Source organism: Calypte anna, chromosome 5 (assembly GCF_003957555.1).
Source record: "Calypte anna isolate BGI_N300 chromosome 5, bCalAnn1_v1.p, whole genome shotgun sequence".
NCBI lineage: Eukaryota > Metazoa > Chordata > Aves > Apodiformes > Trochilidae > Calypte > Calypte anna.
Genome location: NC_044250.1, coordinates 14,059,898 through 14,076,980, shown reverse-complemented (window position 1 = coordinate 14,076,980; position 17,083 = coordinate 14,059,898). Strand labels below are relative to the sequence as shown.

Sequence of the window (17,083 nt, the reverse complement as noted above, 5' to 3'; positions counted from 1 at the left end):
AACACTGCAGGAGTTAACCACCAAGTTAAACATGAAGTTCCTGGGTAGACTTTTCCAAGGTTAGATAATCTGTAGGATCCAAAGCCTTTCAGTTCAGGACCTTGGAACCAATGTGCCAGGCCAGGAGTCCTCAGCTGTTGTGGAGATGTGTTGGCATCAGCAGAAAGGATTTTTAAGAAAGTTCTCATGGTATCCAGTCAGCTGACTCCATATCCTCAGACTTCAGGCCAAATTTTGAAGTTCACTGGAGTCCTAGAGTTGCACTTTTGAAGAGGTTAAGGAAAAATATTTGTTTCAATAAAGACAAGCAGAACCTGACATTCTTTTGCCATTGGGGAAAATCAATTTCCCTCCTAAAGCCTCATGGTATAGAAGCTTGCACATGCAAATTTTAACATGGAATCTGCATCTCACTGGCTGCTCTCATGTACCTAGTTCCTTTTTCATCTAAGGAGGAATAGCTCTGAGAAGCATACCTGCAAAGCAAAATTGTGGTGGAATGAGCCCATAATAGAGCTTTCAATAAAATGAGGAATCAGTCAGCTTCCCAGTAGCTTTGTTTGTTGTAAGCATATTGCAGTGTTGTCTAGCTGTCTGACTCTGTGCTTCCCCCCTCTTTTATCCACTTTTTATAGAATCTCCTTGTAATTAGTAATACTTAGCAGAAAACCTGAATTCATGTTAAAGCATTTAATTAGTCAAAATTGTGCAGTAGAAGATTTCTTCCAGATACCACTTAATGATCATTAGAAGGTCTGACTCAAAGCCCACTTAAGTCAATTGATGTCTTTTGTTGACTTCAATACATTTGGAATCTGGCTCAGTATATCCAGAAATGTGAAGTTAATGGCTGCAGTAGCAGTGGGAAATACTCTGCATAGATGGACTACTCTGCTTATTCTCTGTTTGCTCCTCTAATGGCCTGCTGAAAGAGTTTTGGATAAATGTAGTGAAAGGCCACGTTCAGTGAAAAATCAACTAAGTTCAGAGCTGCAGAGGAAGACACTCTTCATGTCTGATCATTTAAACCTTCTTTTCTTCCACTTTTGCTCTATTTATGCTCCCACTGAGGAGGATGCAGCTGATACAATGTGGCATTGCTTAGTTTTGGTAATGGCTTAAGTTTGGAAGACTGATATCCCTGCAGGACATACTGGGCCTACAGTTACTTGTACATTTCTGCTTTAATGGTTTAATTCTGCTTTAATTTCTGCTTTAATGCTGTTCTCTGCTGATTTCAAGAGTTGTGTATTTGTTCTGTGAACAGGAGAATGAGTGAACCTGCTGACCTAGATGGTCTTCACCAAAGTCAATCATTTTTCACCATTTTTAACTTTCTGTCCCACATAACATGGAAGTACAAGTACCAAATCAATAAAACCCCAGGTTCTGTTCCTATGATACATCTCTTACAGCAGGAACACAGACTTTCCAGACAGCTTTGAGAGTAATTTTTTTCCAATCTGATACCTTTGGTTTTGCCACTTCAACTCACTGAAGATTCACAGTAATTTAATTCCTGCTTTCTGTGCTCTCATCATGGCAACGCCAGTTACTGCACAGCAGTTCAGACACTGGATAGAGGAGGTACTTTGGTACAAGGTTTCCAGCCTGAACTGAAGCCTGAGAAGGTAAATGAGCATCCAAATTTCTGCATCCTTTTAAGTTCATCCTGAGTCCAAATTCTGCATTCAGAGAAAGTTCATGTCCAGGTTTCTAGTAGCTGAGGAACTTCCACGAGTTCTGAAAATAATTCCATTAATAACTTCAAAGCAAAGTTAAGTCAACATTAAAGAGCTTGATTTTCACATGAGAATCTACCAGATATTTTGCTGAGTAGGAAGGCCACACAACACATCTGCAGCCTGCAGCACTCTGCTGCCCCTCTCCACTTTTGCAGCTCCAGACTTCTTATGCCAGCATTTTGTGAGCCACTGATGTCAGTGAAGAAAAAAAGGGATTTGTGGGCTGCCAGTGAGCTTCAAAGGCTCCAAGGAGAAATGTCATCTGCTGTCCCTCAACTTTTTAGGTGCAGTTTTTCTTTGTGAAACACTGAATGACCATTGCAGAGTGATTTTATAGATTTGGTAGATAATATCCAGCCTGGTAATACAATACAGCTGTGAACTTCATTTTTCAAGTTCTCACCATAACCCATGGATGGGTGGTAGGTGACACATGAGTCACTGAGCAAATGAACACAGGACAAAAGGATCTTTTCTTCATCACTGAGACAATCTGTCAGGCTCCCTCAACCTGCCCTCCTTGCCTTCTGGGTGAATTAGCACCTGGGAACTGGAAGGTAAGAGAGCAGAGCACTTGTCTCCAGTGAAAACTGTGCCAAAGAGATGGGCTTAAACCAGAGAGATATGATTTCCTCCTGGGGAGAAGGAGGGGGAAGTAGAGATGGAGGAGGAGGAAACAGAGTTTTGAGTCATTCCTCTAAGGGTTGCATTGCCCTGTGTTGCAGTTGCCCAAAAGTGCAGTCAGACCACTGGAGAACCCTGGCAAATCATCCACCCACAGGGATTTTTAAAGCTTCTAATTAGCACCTGCAAGGGTACAAGTTACCAACGTGTTTCTGTTTGTCCTGAAGAGCCTTACACAGCTCTTTCCCCCAGCTCCAAGGCACTGCCCAGTCACTAATCTGCCATGGTATGAGGCACCCCAGGCTGGACTTGGGACCCTGTGATGTGAGTTGGCGTTTGGGGGACAGGGAAAGCTTCTTTTTTTTCCTTTTTCTGTTAACAATGATGCAGATATTTCTCCATGTTTTGTGTTTATCCAGACTCTCAACCTCCCTAGACAGACTATTCTGAGACTGGCCTGCTTTCTGATAATTGCGTCTGCATTAAAGCAAATACCCCTGCAGGGTTTCTCCATTCCCTTGTCCTTGTCAGCTCTTGGCTGGACTGCACTTCATGGCTTGCAAGCACAGAGGTGCACAAAAAAAAGGCATTCCAAGGGCTGGCAAAGCTCTGGGGAAGAAGGCAAAGCTGTGTGCTATTTCAGTCTCCTTTTATTTTGCCACTGAGTTCAGATACCTCTCCTTTCCTAATAACAGACTAGCAGCTAGGTCCTCCTGAGCAGTGCATCAGTAATATCAGTCAGTGTCCAGCCTGTATCAATTACAGCCTTCTCTGTATGATATAAAAAATCAATAGGATCTGGGAGACTCACCTGTCGCAGTGCGAGAAAGGGACCCAGTTTGATGCAAACAAATGTCCAACTTTATTGAATCAGAAGGCGATATTTATACACTAATCTAAGAGCTAATGCCACGTATACATATTGCTGATTGGTGATTTCTACATCTCGTTACACACGTTTTAACTTGATTGGTTACAAAGCATTTAGCAACAATTAACTAACAAAGCTTGTCTTTCACATATTTGAGCTTCTTTGTAGACATTACAATCGTGCTGAGTCCCTTAATCTAATCGTCTTGCTTACTCCTTAACCTTCGAGTGTTCTAACGTACTGGTCCCTGCGGTTACAAAAGTTGCTTCAAGCAGAATTGTCCTTGCACGTAGCCCAAAGCTTATGTTGAAATTATCAGCAATTGTTCGGTGCTGACAGTCTGAGGCTGTACTGCCTCACTCACCCACCACTAATGACTGCAGTAGCATTTAGAGAAGATGCTCCATTGCATGTTTATGTGAACTGTTGTTTTTCTTTGGAAGGGAAAAGAGGTGGGACACTCTGGGACACTGCTGGAAGATTTTTGAGAGTATTTTTCAGGTTGCTGTTTAAAGAGCTGGGAATCTCTGGTTCTTGAAGTAATGCAGCTATTAGCGTCTTCTCCATGGGGCCAAGGCCTGGATTATGAGAAGTACAGTAAGAACACTTCTCCTTCATAAAACCCCTTTTCACTAAAGGATTATAGGAAGTCTTACTGAGATGAGTAGATTAGTTTTGTCCTTGGTTTACAGCTAGAAGAGGTAACAGAGTGGGGAAAGCTGCCTGCTGCCTGTGCTGGAGCGGTGCAACCCACCACTGAGCTGAAGGCGTTGGAGTGAAACACTGCCAGGCACATCAGCTCCAGTTCCTTCTGCATATCTGGGGTTGAAATCAAGGCCTGTGTTTCCTGTCAGGATTTAGCTCCCATAAAGTTGAAATAATGAACAGAAGCTTCCACACACACTTAAAATGATGAAAGTAAAGTAACTCAGGTTCTTTCTTTTAAATTGGTTCCTAATGTAAATCTGTAGGTAGGAAGGAGCTATTTTCTTTCTGGTCTGATTTTTCTCTTACTGAACATAAGCCATACAGTAAAATAACTGAATCCCCTCCTCCAGCAGTCATAAATCACTGCCTCCTCTTATGCTTTAGGACAGTAACCAAGCAGGACCCTGACTGGAAGCTGACACCCATCACATATGTGTTTTGAACTTATGTTTTCACCCCACCCACCAAGAGGTTTTTCAGAAGTGAGCCTGCAGTGCAGTTAGAAAGGGCATCTGCAGGGAAATTCATTTTTCACAGGCAGGAGATCTCCCAGGAAGGAACTGGATGATCCCTGGGATGGGTAGTGCAATGGTCACATTCCCCATGGAATACCTCCTCTCCTCCATCCAAAGGGAACTTTTTTAGAGCTCCACTGTCTGAGCAGCTGTGGTAGAGGGTGCTGCTGGCAAACCTCAGTGCTATTGGAAGAGTTTTGTGGGAGAGGGAGCTGCTTCTTTTTGGGTTTTCTCATTCTTGAAGCAAATCCAACTTTACCAATTACAGGGCTGAAAAAGCCTTCTGCACATCCTATGATTCTGTAAATCTCAGTGCCTGTCTGTAAGAGAAGAGTAACAGGTCTTTTTGAGGAGGAGGTAGGAATGGAATAAACTAGCTTTGCCCCTGGTTTTTTTTTTTGTTTTTTTTTTTGTGAAATAGCTTTGTAGTTGAAATCTACCCACGTTTCATTTCCTATTTGTATAAGCAGCTTGCATCTAAGTGCTGATCATGAGTAAGTGACACCTACAGAGCTGTCACCATCGAGTGCTGTGAGCACTGAACTCAGCACAGTCCCAGCAGTGCTGAGCTCTGTACATCCTCCTTTGCCTGCATTCCCCACTTCTCTGGAGGAGCTATTCCCAGGGATCCCAAGGGTTGAAGTGAAACTGACAGATGACTTTTGACTCTGCAGAGGGGAATGTGTCTGAAGGACTAAGGCTGACACACACATGAACACCCTTCCCTCCATGCTGATACACAAGGAAGGGTCAGGGTGATGTGGTATGAGAGTAGCTTTTGATGTGGTGGTGGTGGTGAAGAGAGATCTGGGGTGATAACCAACATGCTGTGATATCCTCCTCCTCTGGACAGTGCTGGAAAACTACCACTTCCTAATTAATTTCCTGCTTAATATCTTACTGGCATTCAGGGCGAGCTGTCTGTGTTCATGCTTAGCGGAGAAAATCTCAGAAAATTAAAGGACATCAAGAGCTAAAGGTGTGCTGGGACAAGTTCCTAATTACTCATCTGATCCCTGCAGGGGAGATGTTAAGGGATGTTTTTGTAGTTCATGTTTTGTTTCTTAGCATAGCTGCTTCAGGACAATTATTTCAAAGACTGGAAAAAACCTTACCTAAATGTCTTTGGTTGCTTCTTTAGGCCTTTTTCCCTGCCTTTGTGGATATCTGGAAAATTGTCATGCAGTGCTTAGGCTGCATCTTGTTCCACAGAGGACTTCTTTCAGTTATCTACAGTCTCCACACTCCTACATAAACTCCTTTTGAGTTAGACTAGGTCAAATCTGAGCGGTTATAGATTTGAGCAGCACAGTAATTTTGCTGGCTGCTGAGTGAGGACCTGCACTGACTCCATCTCTAATGAATAACTTTGGCAAATTCAAATGAGAAGTGCCATGGCAGTCACAAGAGGAATTTTGGGTGGGAACGGGGCTTGCACTAATTGCAGGGACTCACACACAACATCTTAGCTCTGTGTTGATAACATGATCTTAGAAGTAGCCATGCTCAGGGTGGGAATTGAGAGAAAGCACAGGTTTACACATAAGGCACAGTTTTACACTCAAGGCTCTGAACGCTGCCTCTCCAGCAGTCAGGTTTAATTCCTTTATTAGTTTCTTAGATTTCTTTCCCTTTCTCTGCCCTCAGTTCTGCAGCTTGAAAATCAGATTTCTCTCTTTGTCTCCCCTCTATACACTGCAAGTTCTCCAGGATGGGGATTTTCTAATATTAATTGAGTATGCAATAGGTGGTGAAGCGTGGCCACACCTGTGCCCCTGGGAGGTCAGGAGAGCCCTAAGTGACAGCTTAGAGTTCCTGTACTCTGAGAATATGTCACTGGTTTTGGATTGGGAAGCAGGAGCAGCCTTGAATTTTTGTATGACTCCTGCAGCTAATTCCCTTTGGTGGATTGAAGCCTTTTCTTTCAGCCTTGAAATTTTGCTGGTTTTCTGTCCTGCAGGGCAGGGAGTGCTGAGGCTGAATAAATTGAATCTTTCTTAAATTATACCAGTGTTAACTGTGATACATTGTTATAAGTTGCTTTACCCTCTGCTTATAAAGAGGAGTGAAAAATGGATAAATGGGAAGAAAATGTGGAATAATATCTAATGTATTCTAAGACCAAACTTCTAATCATTTTTATTTCTTTTTGTTTCTTCCAGGTGGAGCGAGAAATAGCCATCCTGAAGTTGATAGAACATCCTCATGTTTTAAAGCTGCATGATGTTTACGAAAATAAAAAATATTTGTAGGTATTATTGGCTTTTGCCTGAGAAAGGGGAAGGGAAGGAGGAAGGATGGGAGGGAGAGAATGGTTTTGGTACTTGGTAATGTTTCTGGAGGAACGGAGCAGGGTGTATTTTCACCCTCATCTGATGGCTGTGGGATATTTGGTATTTGGATGATGAAGGAATACTCCTTATTTCCTTGACTTCTCTCATTTTCTCCTCTGTGCTTTACTTATGTGTTCTTTTCCTACTTAAAATGGAGGAGGGAGGACAAACCAATATTTCCTGTCAAGCAGCAAGAGGGGAGGAATGGTTGTACCTGTAAGATACAGAACCATTTTGAATCAAGACCACAACAGATGGTTACAGAGGATAATTTGGATAACATCCTTTGTCTCTTAGTTTTCAATGAAAGGCTCTCACTAACAATATTTACCTTTGCCCCACCAATGACATATTTTTACAGGCTGCTGAAATGTCCTTGTGGTTTTGCAGAAACAATTAAGTAGCAAAGCCTTTCTGTGTGTGTGTGTGTGTGTGTGTGTGTGTTGTTTTGTTTTGTTGCTTTTTTTTTTTTTTTTCCCAGATCATTGACAGTGCCAGACAGGGATGTTGTCCACAAACAGTGTTATTGTAGCTTGACAGGGCAGAATATACTTTGAATCTATTGTCAAACAGGCCACATTGGCAGGGAAAAAAAGTAAATTAATGTTCTCCACATGGAAAAGGGCAATCCAGTAGGGACCTCAGTGTTATTTTCAGCTTTTTAACACATTATTGTGAGTAGAGAGAGTGGTTAAAAAAAAAATTAAACTATATTTTAAAACCACCATGCACTGGTGACCTCTCTTTCATGTCACAGCCCAAGAAAGGAATGACTGTTCACCCACAGACAGCATGTTGAATGGAGGTAACAACCCCCCAGGGACCATGCAGCCACTCTTGTTGCTGGAGCAATGAATTCCTGTTCCAAGAAGTGAGACCTCTGTGCCTTAGGGTTAGCCTAGGAGAGCAGGCAGTAATTTCTTTTGGATTCCCTTTCCTCTTTTGGGGCAGAGCCTGCCATCCACAGTGAAATACAGTTCACCAGAGCCAGGGGCTGGGTGGGAATTGGCTCAGCTGTGCTTCGGAGTGCTTTGCCATGGCTCCATGAAGCACAGTTTGCCCCAGCTGAGGATGGAGATCCAGAGCATCCTGCTCCATGGGCAGGAGAAAAGAGAAGAGTAGTGGTGGGAAATGAGGCTTTGCAGACAGAAAGCCTGCAGTCCTGAATGAGAGGCAGCATTTGTAAGTGTCCACTGTACTCTGCTTTAAAGGGGGGTAGGAAGAGGCTTTCTTTTGGGTAAGAGAAAGGGAATGTTCTTCTTTGTGATCTTTGATTATTTGTATGTTGGGTAGCCCTGGGTATACACAGACATGAAACGTGGACATTTGCACACAGCTGATGTGTTTGAGGGAGGTGTAGTGTGCTCAGGTGGTAATGTATGAATACCTGAGGAGAGGCCATGATCATCACTTGGTGTGAGGGGCTGTGTTACAGAGGTTCTGAAACTTTCTTCTTCCTCTGAATGCCTCTGAACCCAGCAGCTGAGCTGTCCTTAACCCTGAAACACCCTGGGACTCTTTTGCTCCATGTAAAGAATATCAAGTGCTTAGAGCAGTGAGGATGGTCTCACACCAAGATTTCCAACAGACCCCACTGCATTACTTGACAGGAAAATCTTTTCCTGCTGAAAATAACCTTAAAGAGGAAAGCATCCCATAATTTCAAGCTATATCCTGGCTTCTAAGAAGTGTTGGACTTCAAAGTGAACTTTGCCAGTGGCCATTTAGCCTCTTAGTAATAACCAGAGGCTGTAACTCCTCTGCCTGTAAGACAGAGCCCCCCACAATGACACTGAACCCCTCTGCTGGAAGTCCCGGGCACTGGGAAGGGGCAGTGACTGCTCATTACATTTCATTTTTTATTAGTCACTATTTTTCAAAAAGGGCACAATGCAGAGCTTTAGACTTTAAAAACAGAAACAGCTGTGGCCTTGGCTAAATCTAAAAGTTGGAAGAGTGCTTGTGCAGGGAGAAAGTGTCAGAAGTGTAAGAGGGCTGAGGAGTGTGTGTGCATGGACCTTCCCAAATCATAAGACACAGAGATCTCTCCAGTTGCTCTCCAGTTGTGGCAGTGTTTGCATCCTGCCTGCCATCTCAGCAGTTGTGGTGTGGCTTCAGAGGAGCTGCTGAATTACGGGTGATATTTCAGATGCCAGAGACTAATGGAGATGCAGCACTGGGGAGCATTTCCTCAATAAAAGTTAATTTCACAAATCATATTTGACTTTTGGTTTATGACTTAATTTGTGACAAGGGGCTTTGCTTGAGTAGATTGCTAATGCAACCATGAATCAAGTTCTTTTCCCACAGTTTATTTAACACTGAAAATGAGTTTTTATAATAATAATAATAAAAATCCTGTTAGTATATCTGTGTTAGCCTAGCAGTCATTTTCTGTGTGTTTCAGTGGGGTTTTTTTTACCAAGATGGTTGGAGAGATGGAGATATCTGTGGGCTTTGAGATGCCCAGGTCTTTGTACAGTATTTTGAGTTGTCTTATTTAGTAAGACTGTACTACAGTTCTAGGTGCACAGGGGAAAGCACAGCTGCTTTTTGGCTCTCTGTATGTGTGTAAGTGTAACTAATATGTTGGCTAAACTAGGAATATTACTGACAGTTAAATTATTTTGTGGTTTTTGTGTGAACACACTGATTGCCTTCAAGAAAGACTGGGAATCCACAGAAATAGGTAATTTAGGAATAGCTATAGATAATCTGTGCCTCCCTCTCTTCCATCATATAATGTTAACAGACAGAAGAGCCAGGAAGGGAGGGATTCTTCTCCCATTTTAAGGATCAAGAATGAGTTAAAGTGGGGGTAAGTATTAGTACTAAGTAGTACTAAATACTAATTAGTACTTACTAAGGGGTAAGCCCCAAGTTGTTTAAGAACTTACATTGCTGATCCATAATGGAGAGAATGCCCAATAAGCTACCAAAACTTGTGTGTGCATCACCTGTTTTCACTGGCCAAGTTCTGACAGGGATTTTAGTGTAATGGAAATAAACACAGGGAATGAGCCAGGCAATAACAGAGCTGGTGAGGAAGTTTTGGTGTGTTCTGGAATGCATAAAGGAGGGGAAACACTCTTGTGGTTTCTGAATTGCACATGAATTGTCTGACCCTGTCCTCTTTGTGCTGTATAGAAAATAGTTCTTTCCTGAACTGGCCTAAGACAGAGTTTGTGTAGCAACTGGAGAGGAAGATGGAGTGAACAGCACTGCCCCTGTGGATGAGCAGCAGGTTCTCATTAGCAGACTTGTTGAGAATTAAGAGGGAACATGCAGATCTCAGTGCTTCTGAGCTTCATGAGTGAAGTGGTTGGCTCAGATTTTTTTCTAGGAAGCAATCTTATGCTTTATTCTTTAATCTCTGATATGTACATGTACTGCATTTTATGCAGTAAAATCATTTTTCCTTTTCATCTTAAAAAAGCAATTTTCCCACTGTTGGAGGAGCTGTTAGCATGGAAACCAAAGTGCCATCGTACAGGCCACAGCAGACAGACCTTCCCTTTCTAAAGGGGATAAAGATGACTGATAGAGTCTTGCTGGAGGCCTCCTGACAGGGCTGGCATTATCCTTTTGATCTCATTTGATTATCTGTTTAGCTTAAATTATTGGGCAATTGGCAGGGAGTGGAAGTGAGAGAATGAGGACACTCTATGACCATTCCATGCCCTTTTCTTTCAGATGTTTATACTTATTTCCCTTTCCATCACCATCTTTATGTATATATCTGTAAATTTCTATTTATAAGTGTGTACAGATATTTGTGTGTATGTGTATAGATTTCTATAGATTCATTTTTAAATCTTCACACTTAAGATTTCCTATTTTTATCAGCATTTTAAGTAACAATCTGTTTTGAGAGAGAGAGTAGACACCAGTATATTGTTCTTTGAAATGTACCATTCCTTCATCATCAGATTTTCCAAGTAAAAGCTTTCTCCTCATTCAGCAGTACAGTGCTATCCCTGGGCAAGTGCCCAAGCCTCCTTTCAGTGTACACAACACACTGTCTCCTGATTCCAGAGGTGAAGGTATCCCCAGTGAGCCAGGTAACAAAATGCCCTCCCCCCCATGCACAATTCGCCTTTCAGACTTGTACCAGATCAGCTGTCAGCAGCAGGGCAAGACTTGGAGCTTGGAGCTTCAAAATGCAGAAGCATTCATTCTGCCAGTCCTCTCCTCCAGGGTTTTCCTCTATTTCTTGTTATCTTTGTTGAAAAGTCATTGGGAGGTGCCAGAGAGAATGCAAGAAAGAGGAAAAAGGGTTCTGTGTGGTCTTGTTATTGGTTTGGACTTCAACATTCAATCCATCTGCAGGGAAACCTCTCCAAAGGCATAAGGAGGATCCAGGGAGTGGCTCCAGGGGCTCAGAATCAGTACATTTTGGGGCAGGTAGGCTTCTTGGTAGTCTGGTTGTGGGGTTTCAGATGCTATGGGTAAAGGAAAATAGAACAGGATTGGAAGGCAAAATGATGTTCCCCTTGAGCACTAATTCAAATTAAGGGAAATACTAATAGCCAGCTACTTTGACCCCTTTTCTTCTGCTCATGGGTGCTTCTTCTCATCCAGTGCTCATCTTCTTCTGCTCATCCAGTGCTATCATGGATGACAAGCACATGCAGCCAAAGGAAAGCCAGGCAGCTGGAGGAATGGAGCCAGCACACCTGAGAGTTGGGTCAGGGGTGGGCCTGGAGATGAGGAGCTGGCTAGAGGCCAGGACAAGCAGAGCTGGCACAGAGGAGGTGGTGATGATGATGAATACTGCACCCTGTGCAACATGATCTTAATAAGCTGTACCCAAACCCCTGACTGTATCTTCTGCTCCCTTTCTGACACATGTGTTTGTTTACCATCCAGACCATGGTGCTGGAGTTGGCTGAGAGCAAACACAGAGTGAAGCAGCTCTGTGATGTGAGCATAGGTTAAGGGGAGCTGTAGCCCACACAGTATTTTTAGATGCCTAACTTCTCTTTCAGGCTTTGGTAGGCAATGTTGAGCATGTCTGAGCCCCAGCTGTTAAAGGAAAGGCCACTTAGCTCTGAAGAATAAAACCCAAAAGGATACAGTCAGCAGCAAAATTGCAGCAATGAGCTGATGGGTGTTGTCTCAGCTCTTCCTGGCCTATACTTAGGATCCTTCTGGCTGTATCCATCCCATATCTTGAGCCCAAATAGAAGGCTGGTGTAGTGCCTTGGCATTCATTGCTAGACACCATGAAGGCACTACTCAAAACGCCTTTCATCCCAAATAAATCAAAGGTACAGAGCAACAGCATAATTTCCTAACACCTCTTTTCCACAAAAGCTCCAACCTGTTCATGTCCAGACATAATGAGCAATCAAATACAGGCTCCATTCACACAAATAGACTAGATTTAAACATGTGTTTTGGAAAAAAAAACAATCTAGCACATGCACATTTTCTGCTAGGTGAGGGGGGTGGGAGGGGAGGAATGAGTTCCTGGCCTTGTGCCAGATTAGGGTTTAAAAATTCATGCCAGCCATAAGAATTTATATAACTTCTGAATAATTTATAGGCTGAGCCAATAATAAAGGCCTTAATATCTGATGGAGATTATTTAATCAATAGAAAACAGTGCAACAAAAAAGCTGTCAGTGGATTGGAACATCAGTCTCAGATGGGCAGTCTTTAGCCTCTTTCCTGCTCCATATATGCCCATTCATTTGGATGTATGGAATTACATTTTGCAAGTAGGGTGGCAGCATTGAAGAGGAATCACCAGGGCTTTTTGTGTCTGCCATGTGTCTGCCATTCCAGACAGATCCCTTTTTGGTTCAGAAAGCTTTGGAATGCACTGTTTTCTAGCTCTTAGCTGAGTTGGTCAAAGGGAGGAGTTTGTTTCTTATGAATAATCTTCTGGGGGGTTTGGGCTGCTGTGAGATGGTTCAGAATTCATCAGGATTGGTGGCTGTGCCTGGCACATGCCATCTTCATGGTGCAGCTCTTTCCGTTTGTGTTGGATTCTGTGGCCAAACTTCAAGAGGTTTATACTAACAAACACAGAGGCAGAAAATAACTGAAGGCCTGTCTGTCTTTTCTAGAGGAGATTTGTACTTGACTTGTGCCCCTGGCCTCAATAATTGCCTAGACATCTGTGTCAACTCTGGAGTCTCTTGATCCATTGAAGCCGAAAAAGGCCAAACAAAACTGTTTAGAGACAGAGTTTGAGTCTTTAAACAGCAAAGGTATTTATTTTCGGATCCGGGGAACCCCCCAGCTTGCGCCGGACAAAGAGTTCCAAAGGGTTAAGGGAAAAGGGGTTAGGGTATTTATACAGTAAAAGGGGGAGGTTACAACAATACTACATTCTTAGTTCTTGCTGACTTCATTAAGTTGTTACAAAGCAATATTGTTACAAGACCCCAGCCATAATTTCTTCTTATCCGTTGGTGATGATATCTTTATAGTCTTTCTTGTGCGGATGTTCACATCCTTTAGTGTCCAGCTGGCCTTGGCAGTACCTTGCTTTTAGAACAAGACTTGTTTTAAGAAAAGAGTTACAGAAGAAAAGACTTACACTTTAATTATTTTGCTAGCTAGAAATTAATCCCGTTAGGACCTTGTATTGGTTACATTGTTCTAGTAGAAAAATGACATGTCTCAGCTGCTTTGTATGGGAAAGTGAAATGTCTCGGCTGCTTTGTTAGCTTCTTTCTCAGTTTAACCCTGAATTATTAGTAGTTATGAACACAAATTCATTAGCATATATTACAAGTCTTAATTTTTCATTAAGTAATTCACATAAACAGTTTGGCCTGATCCACTCTCTTCTTCACCATGCCATGTTCCCCAGTTGTAGGATTATTCTCATGATTCTCTTTTCATAATCAACTATTCAGTGACAAAAGAGAGTAGTTGGGCTGCTCATCAGGTGCAGTACTTTCATGAAGTGTCTTACCCATGTGCATCTCAAAGCATTAAACTCTTGAACATAGAAGAAACAAGCAGAAACTCTCCTGATTTTTCTTTTCTGTGCATATATCTTCTTGTATAATTTTGTCTGGGTTTTGCATCTTGCTTGGAGTGCACACCTTTGGTTGTACATCCTAAAGGTCAGGCAGTGCCACAGGAATATCCAGTCTAACTTCTTGCATAATAGAAATCCTAGGACGTTACCCTGTGGTGTGTGATGGTACCCAGTGGTACATTCAGGCTTAGGCTGAAAGTCTTGTTTAGGTTTAAGCAAGATTGTGCATCATATGTGTAAATATTGTATCATTTCATTAAAACAGAATATCAGATTGTTCTCTAACAGACAGCTAATCACAAGCTCTGCCTGATGAGCAAACCTTCTATTGCCTGGCCAAAGCAAGAAGCTGTGTGTGTTGATTACCATTCCCAGATTACCAGGGAGTATTCCCTTTTAGTCTTTTCCTATTTTGTCTTTTTTTTCTTTTTTTTTTTTTTTCACTTATAATGCTTACCTGAAATCCTTTGTGTTTTGATACTAGCTTTTATCTAAAGATCTCAATCCCTTTAATGCTTTTATAATAATAAAATACATATAATATTAAATACACTTGTATTGCCCCAGAGGACCTAGTTTGGGTAGCTGTGAATGTCTCATAAATTGTCTCATCTCTAAGGCTGAGAAAACAGAAGCTCTATACCCACACTGGGATGCACAGTGATGGGCTGCTGTGGGCAATCCCATCTGCCAAGAATTTTAGTATTTCTTTCACACCATCCTTGCTAATGGCTTAAAGACAGCTTTTCATTCGTCACAGAGCCTAACTGGTGTCATTGTTTGGGTTTTGCTTTTCTTTTGTTATTTTGTCACCAATATCTGGTAATGCATGAGCCTGGTGTTCTCTAGCAGCATTTTTCCAGGCATTGCTCAGAGCCAGCCTGGTTCTTCTGTTACAGTCCTGCTTTGAAGGTAAAGTCTGCTGTCTTGCCTCTGTCAGTTATTCCTTAAAGCTACCGAGGGCTTGGGCAAAAGCAGCCTTTAATAAGGTGTAACATAGCTTTAATCAGGTGTAGCATACCTTTAATAAGGTGTAGCATACCTTTAATAAGGTGTAGCATAGTCCACCAGATTGGAAGGAGAACTCATCACTAAAACTCTCTCTCTTTGTTGCTGATTTAAGTGATGTCTTCATAGCATTGTAGTGCAAAGGGGATCTGGTCATGGGGAAGACCTTGCTGTGCTGGCAGTCAACAGAAAAAAAGCAGAGCCCATATTGTAAGGTAGTCAGCTTACAACCCAAAACACAAAGCAACTGTTGGAAACCCTGTGATGGGGAAGTCCAAGATACTGTGAAGCACCACAGCAAAGAACAGTCTTAGGATGGAGCTGAAGAAAATGATGATGTTGCTCTGTCATTCATTATCCATGCTGCTCTTCCAACTGTAGGGAGAGTGTTGTGAGAGAAAATTGTTTGCCTGTGTATGTAAAAAGTGGCTGGTGGAATCTGGCTTGTCAGAAACAGAAGTCTGCCTCAAAGGCCAAGGAAGAGGTCCTGGATTGGTTATTGATGGGGTTACATGGAATCCAGAAGTGAAGGCAGCTCCTTCATGTTAGATAGAGGTATATGCCTGTGATACTGGGTGACTGTACCCCTGGGCAAGTGAGTTTACTTTGCAGTTCCCTGTCAGTAAAGACCAGGAATTCAATACTTGCAGTGCTTCTCTCGTGGCAATGCAAGGCTAGAGAGCTGGTGTGTCCTGGGCATCCGAGATGGGAGAGCTCTTACAGAGTGTTTTGTCCTAATGTAGCTCCTCTCTGTATTATCACAGCAGGTACTGTGCATGCTGCCAGCCAGAGGCTCTTGCCTTCCCTTTCCCTTTCCCTTTCCCTTTCCCTTTCCCTTTCCCTTTCCCTTTCCCTTTCCCTTTCCCTTTCCCTTTCCCTTTCCCTTTCCCTTCCCTTCCCCTTCCCCTTCCCCTTCCCCTTCCCCTTCCCTTTCCCTTCCCCTTTCTCTTTCCCCTTTCCCCTCTCCCCTTCCCCTTCCCCTTCCCCTTCCCCTTCCCCTTCCCTTCCCCTTCCCCTTCCCCTTCCCCTTCCCCTTCCCTTCCCTTCAGCCTCCCCACAATGCTTATTAAGAGCAGGGTTTCCAACATTTTTACAGTGGGAAAAGCAATGCAGTCAACCTTACACAGGGAGGCTTTTTTAAAAAAAAGCTTAATTCACTGGTATGGAACTTTTCATCTCCAAATGTAACACAAGCCTAGTTCTGACTGCTGTTCTGGGATTTTTAGAATTCACTTCCTTGCTTAGAATAAATGGAAAAAGTATTACTCAGTGAGGTGAGAAGCTGTCATATCTGGGAAAGATCAAAGGGAAGGGGGAAATCAGGAAAATACTTGTTAGGGTTTTTCTCCCCCTGCAGGCTGATTTTACCTTCTCCTAGATCCTCCAAAAACTGGCACTGGTCCACTTCCAATCCTGTAGCACTCTACTAGACTAAAGGATTTTAGATACTGATGTGGACTCAGCAAATCTGGATTTTTTTCTGTGCCACAGATTCAGGAAAGATGTATCTGTATGCCTTGTTTCCCAGCCTCTGGAATAATGCTCTTTCTTTTGCTTTCTCTGTTGAGCTCTTGAAAATGTGTGTATACTCTTCTTTTATGGAGCAACTCAGACACCCTCACAGGTGCAAGATGGATTCAAAGATACAGACACACACTGTGTACTGGGGATTGTGTAAGCTATATCATGGTACATAGAACCAGTGCAACACTTGGAAATTTTTTAACTCCTCCTTTTGGCCAGTTTAGAAATAACACACTACTACTCTGCCATGTAATGCAGCAGCAAAACACTGGCTTGCCCAGAGATGGTGGCAGGTGCTGACTTGTGCCTATGTATAATTGAAAATCCCTGCCCTGGGGACTATCCTTAAAAAAAAAGCATCATGTTAGAGGGAATAAAGTTGGCAGGTCAGCAGCTTCAGATCCAGACTCAGAAATCCTGGGTGTGACATAACCACATAGTACTCGTGCATCCTTACAGCATTTATTTGTTGCACTTGATCACTGGGGATTGTGTTTGTCATCCTTCTCATTACTGTCACTTTGGGGACTCTGTCAGATCAGAATGCATCATTGCTGAGCTTCTCTGTGTCCCCTGACTTCTCATAGACACAAATCTTTTTCAAATGTTCCCCCCTGTTCATTTTCATTATTGTATGTGGTGCTTTTAGGTGGCAAGTGAAAATGAATAACCTTGTAAATGCTCCTTGTCTTTCAATTTGTTTTATTTTTCATACAAAGTGTCAGTGCATTTTTGTTGAGCATTTTTAATAAGAT

General features: G+C 42.6%; 1 protein-coding gene across 2 annotated transcripts in view; it reads left to right on the top strand.

The window, feature by feature from the left end:
• BRSK2 (BR serine/threonine kinase 2) overlaps positions 1-17,083 on the top strand; it is a 297,765-nt gene that overhangs the window by 187,488 nt on the left and 93,194 nt on the right. For both annotated transcript variants that reach the window (XM_008504684.2, XM_030451156.1), the window contains exon 3: positions 6,626-6,711. In XM_008504684.2, coding sequence (XP_008502906.1) covers positions 6,626-6,711 — 86 coding nt within the window. The remainder of the gene's footprint in view (positions 1-6,625; positions 6,712-17,083) is intronic.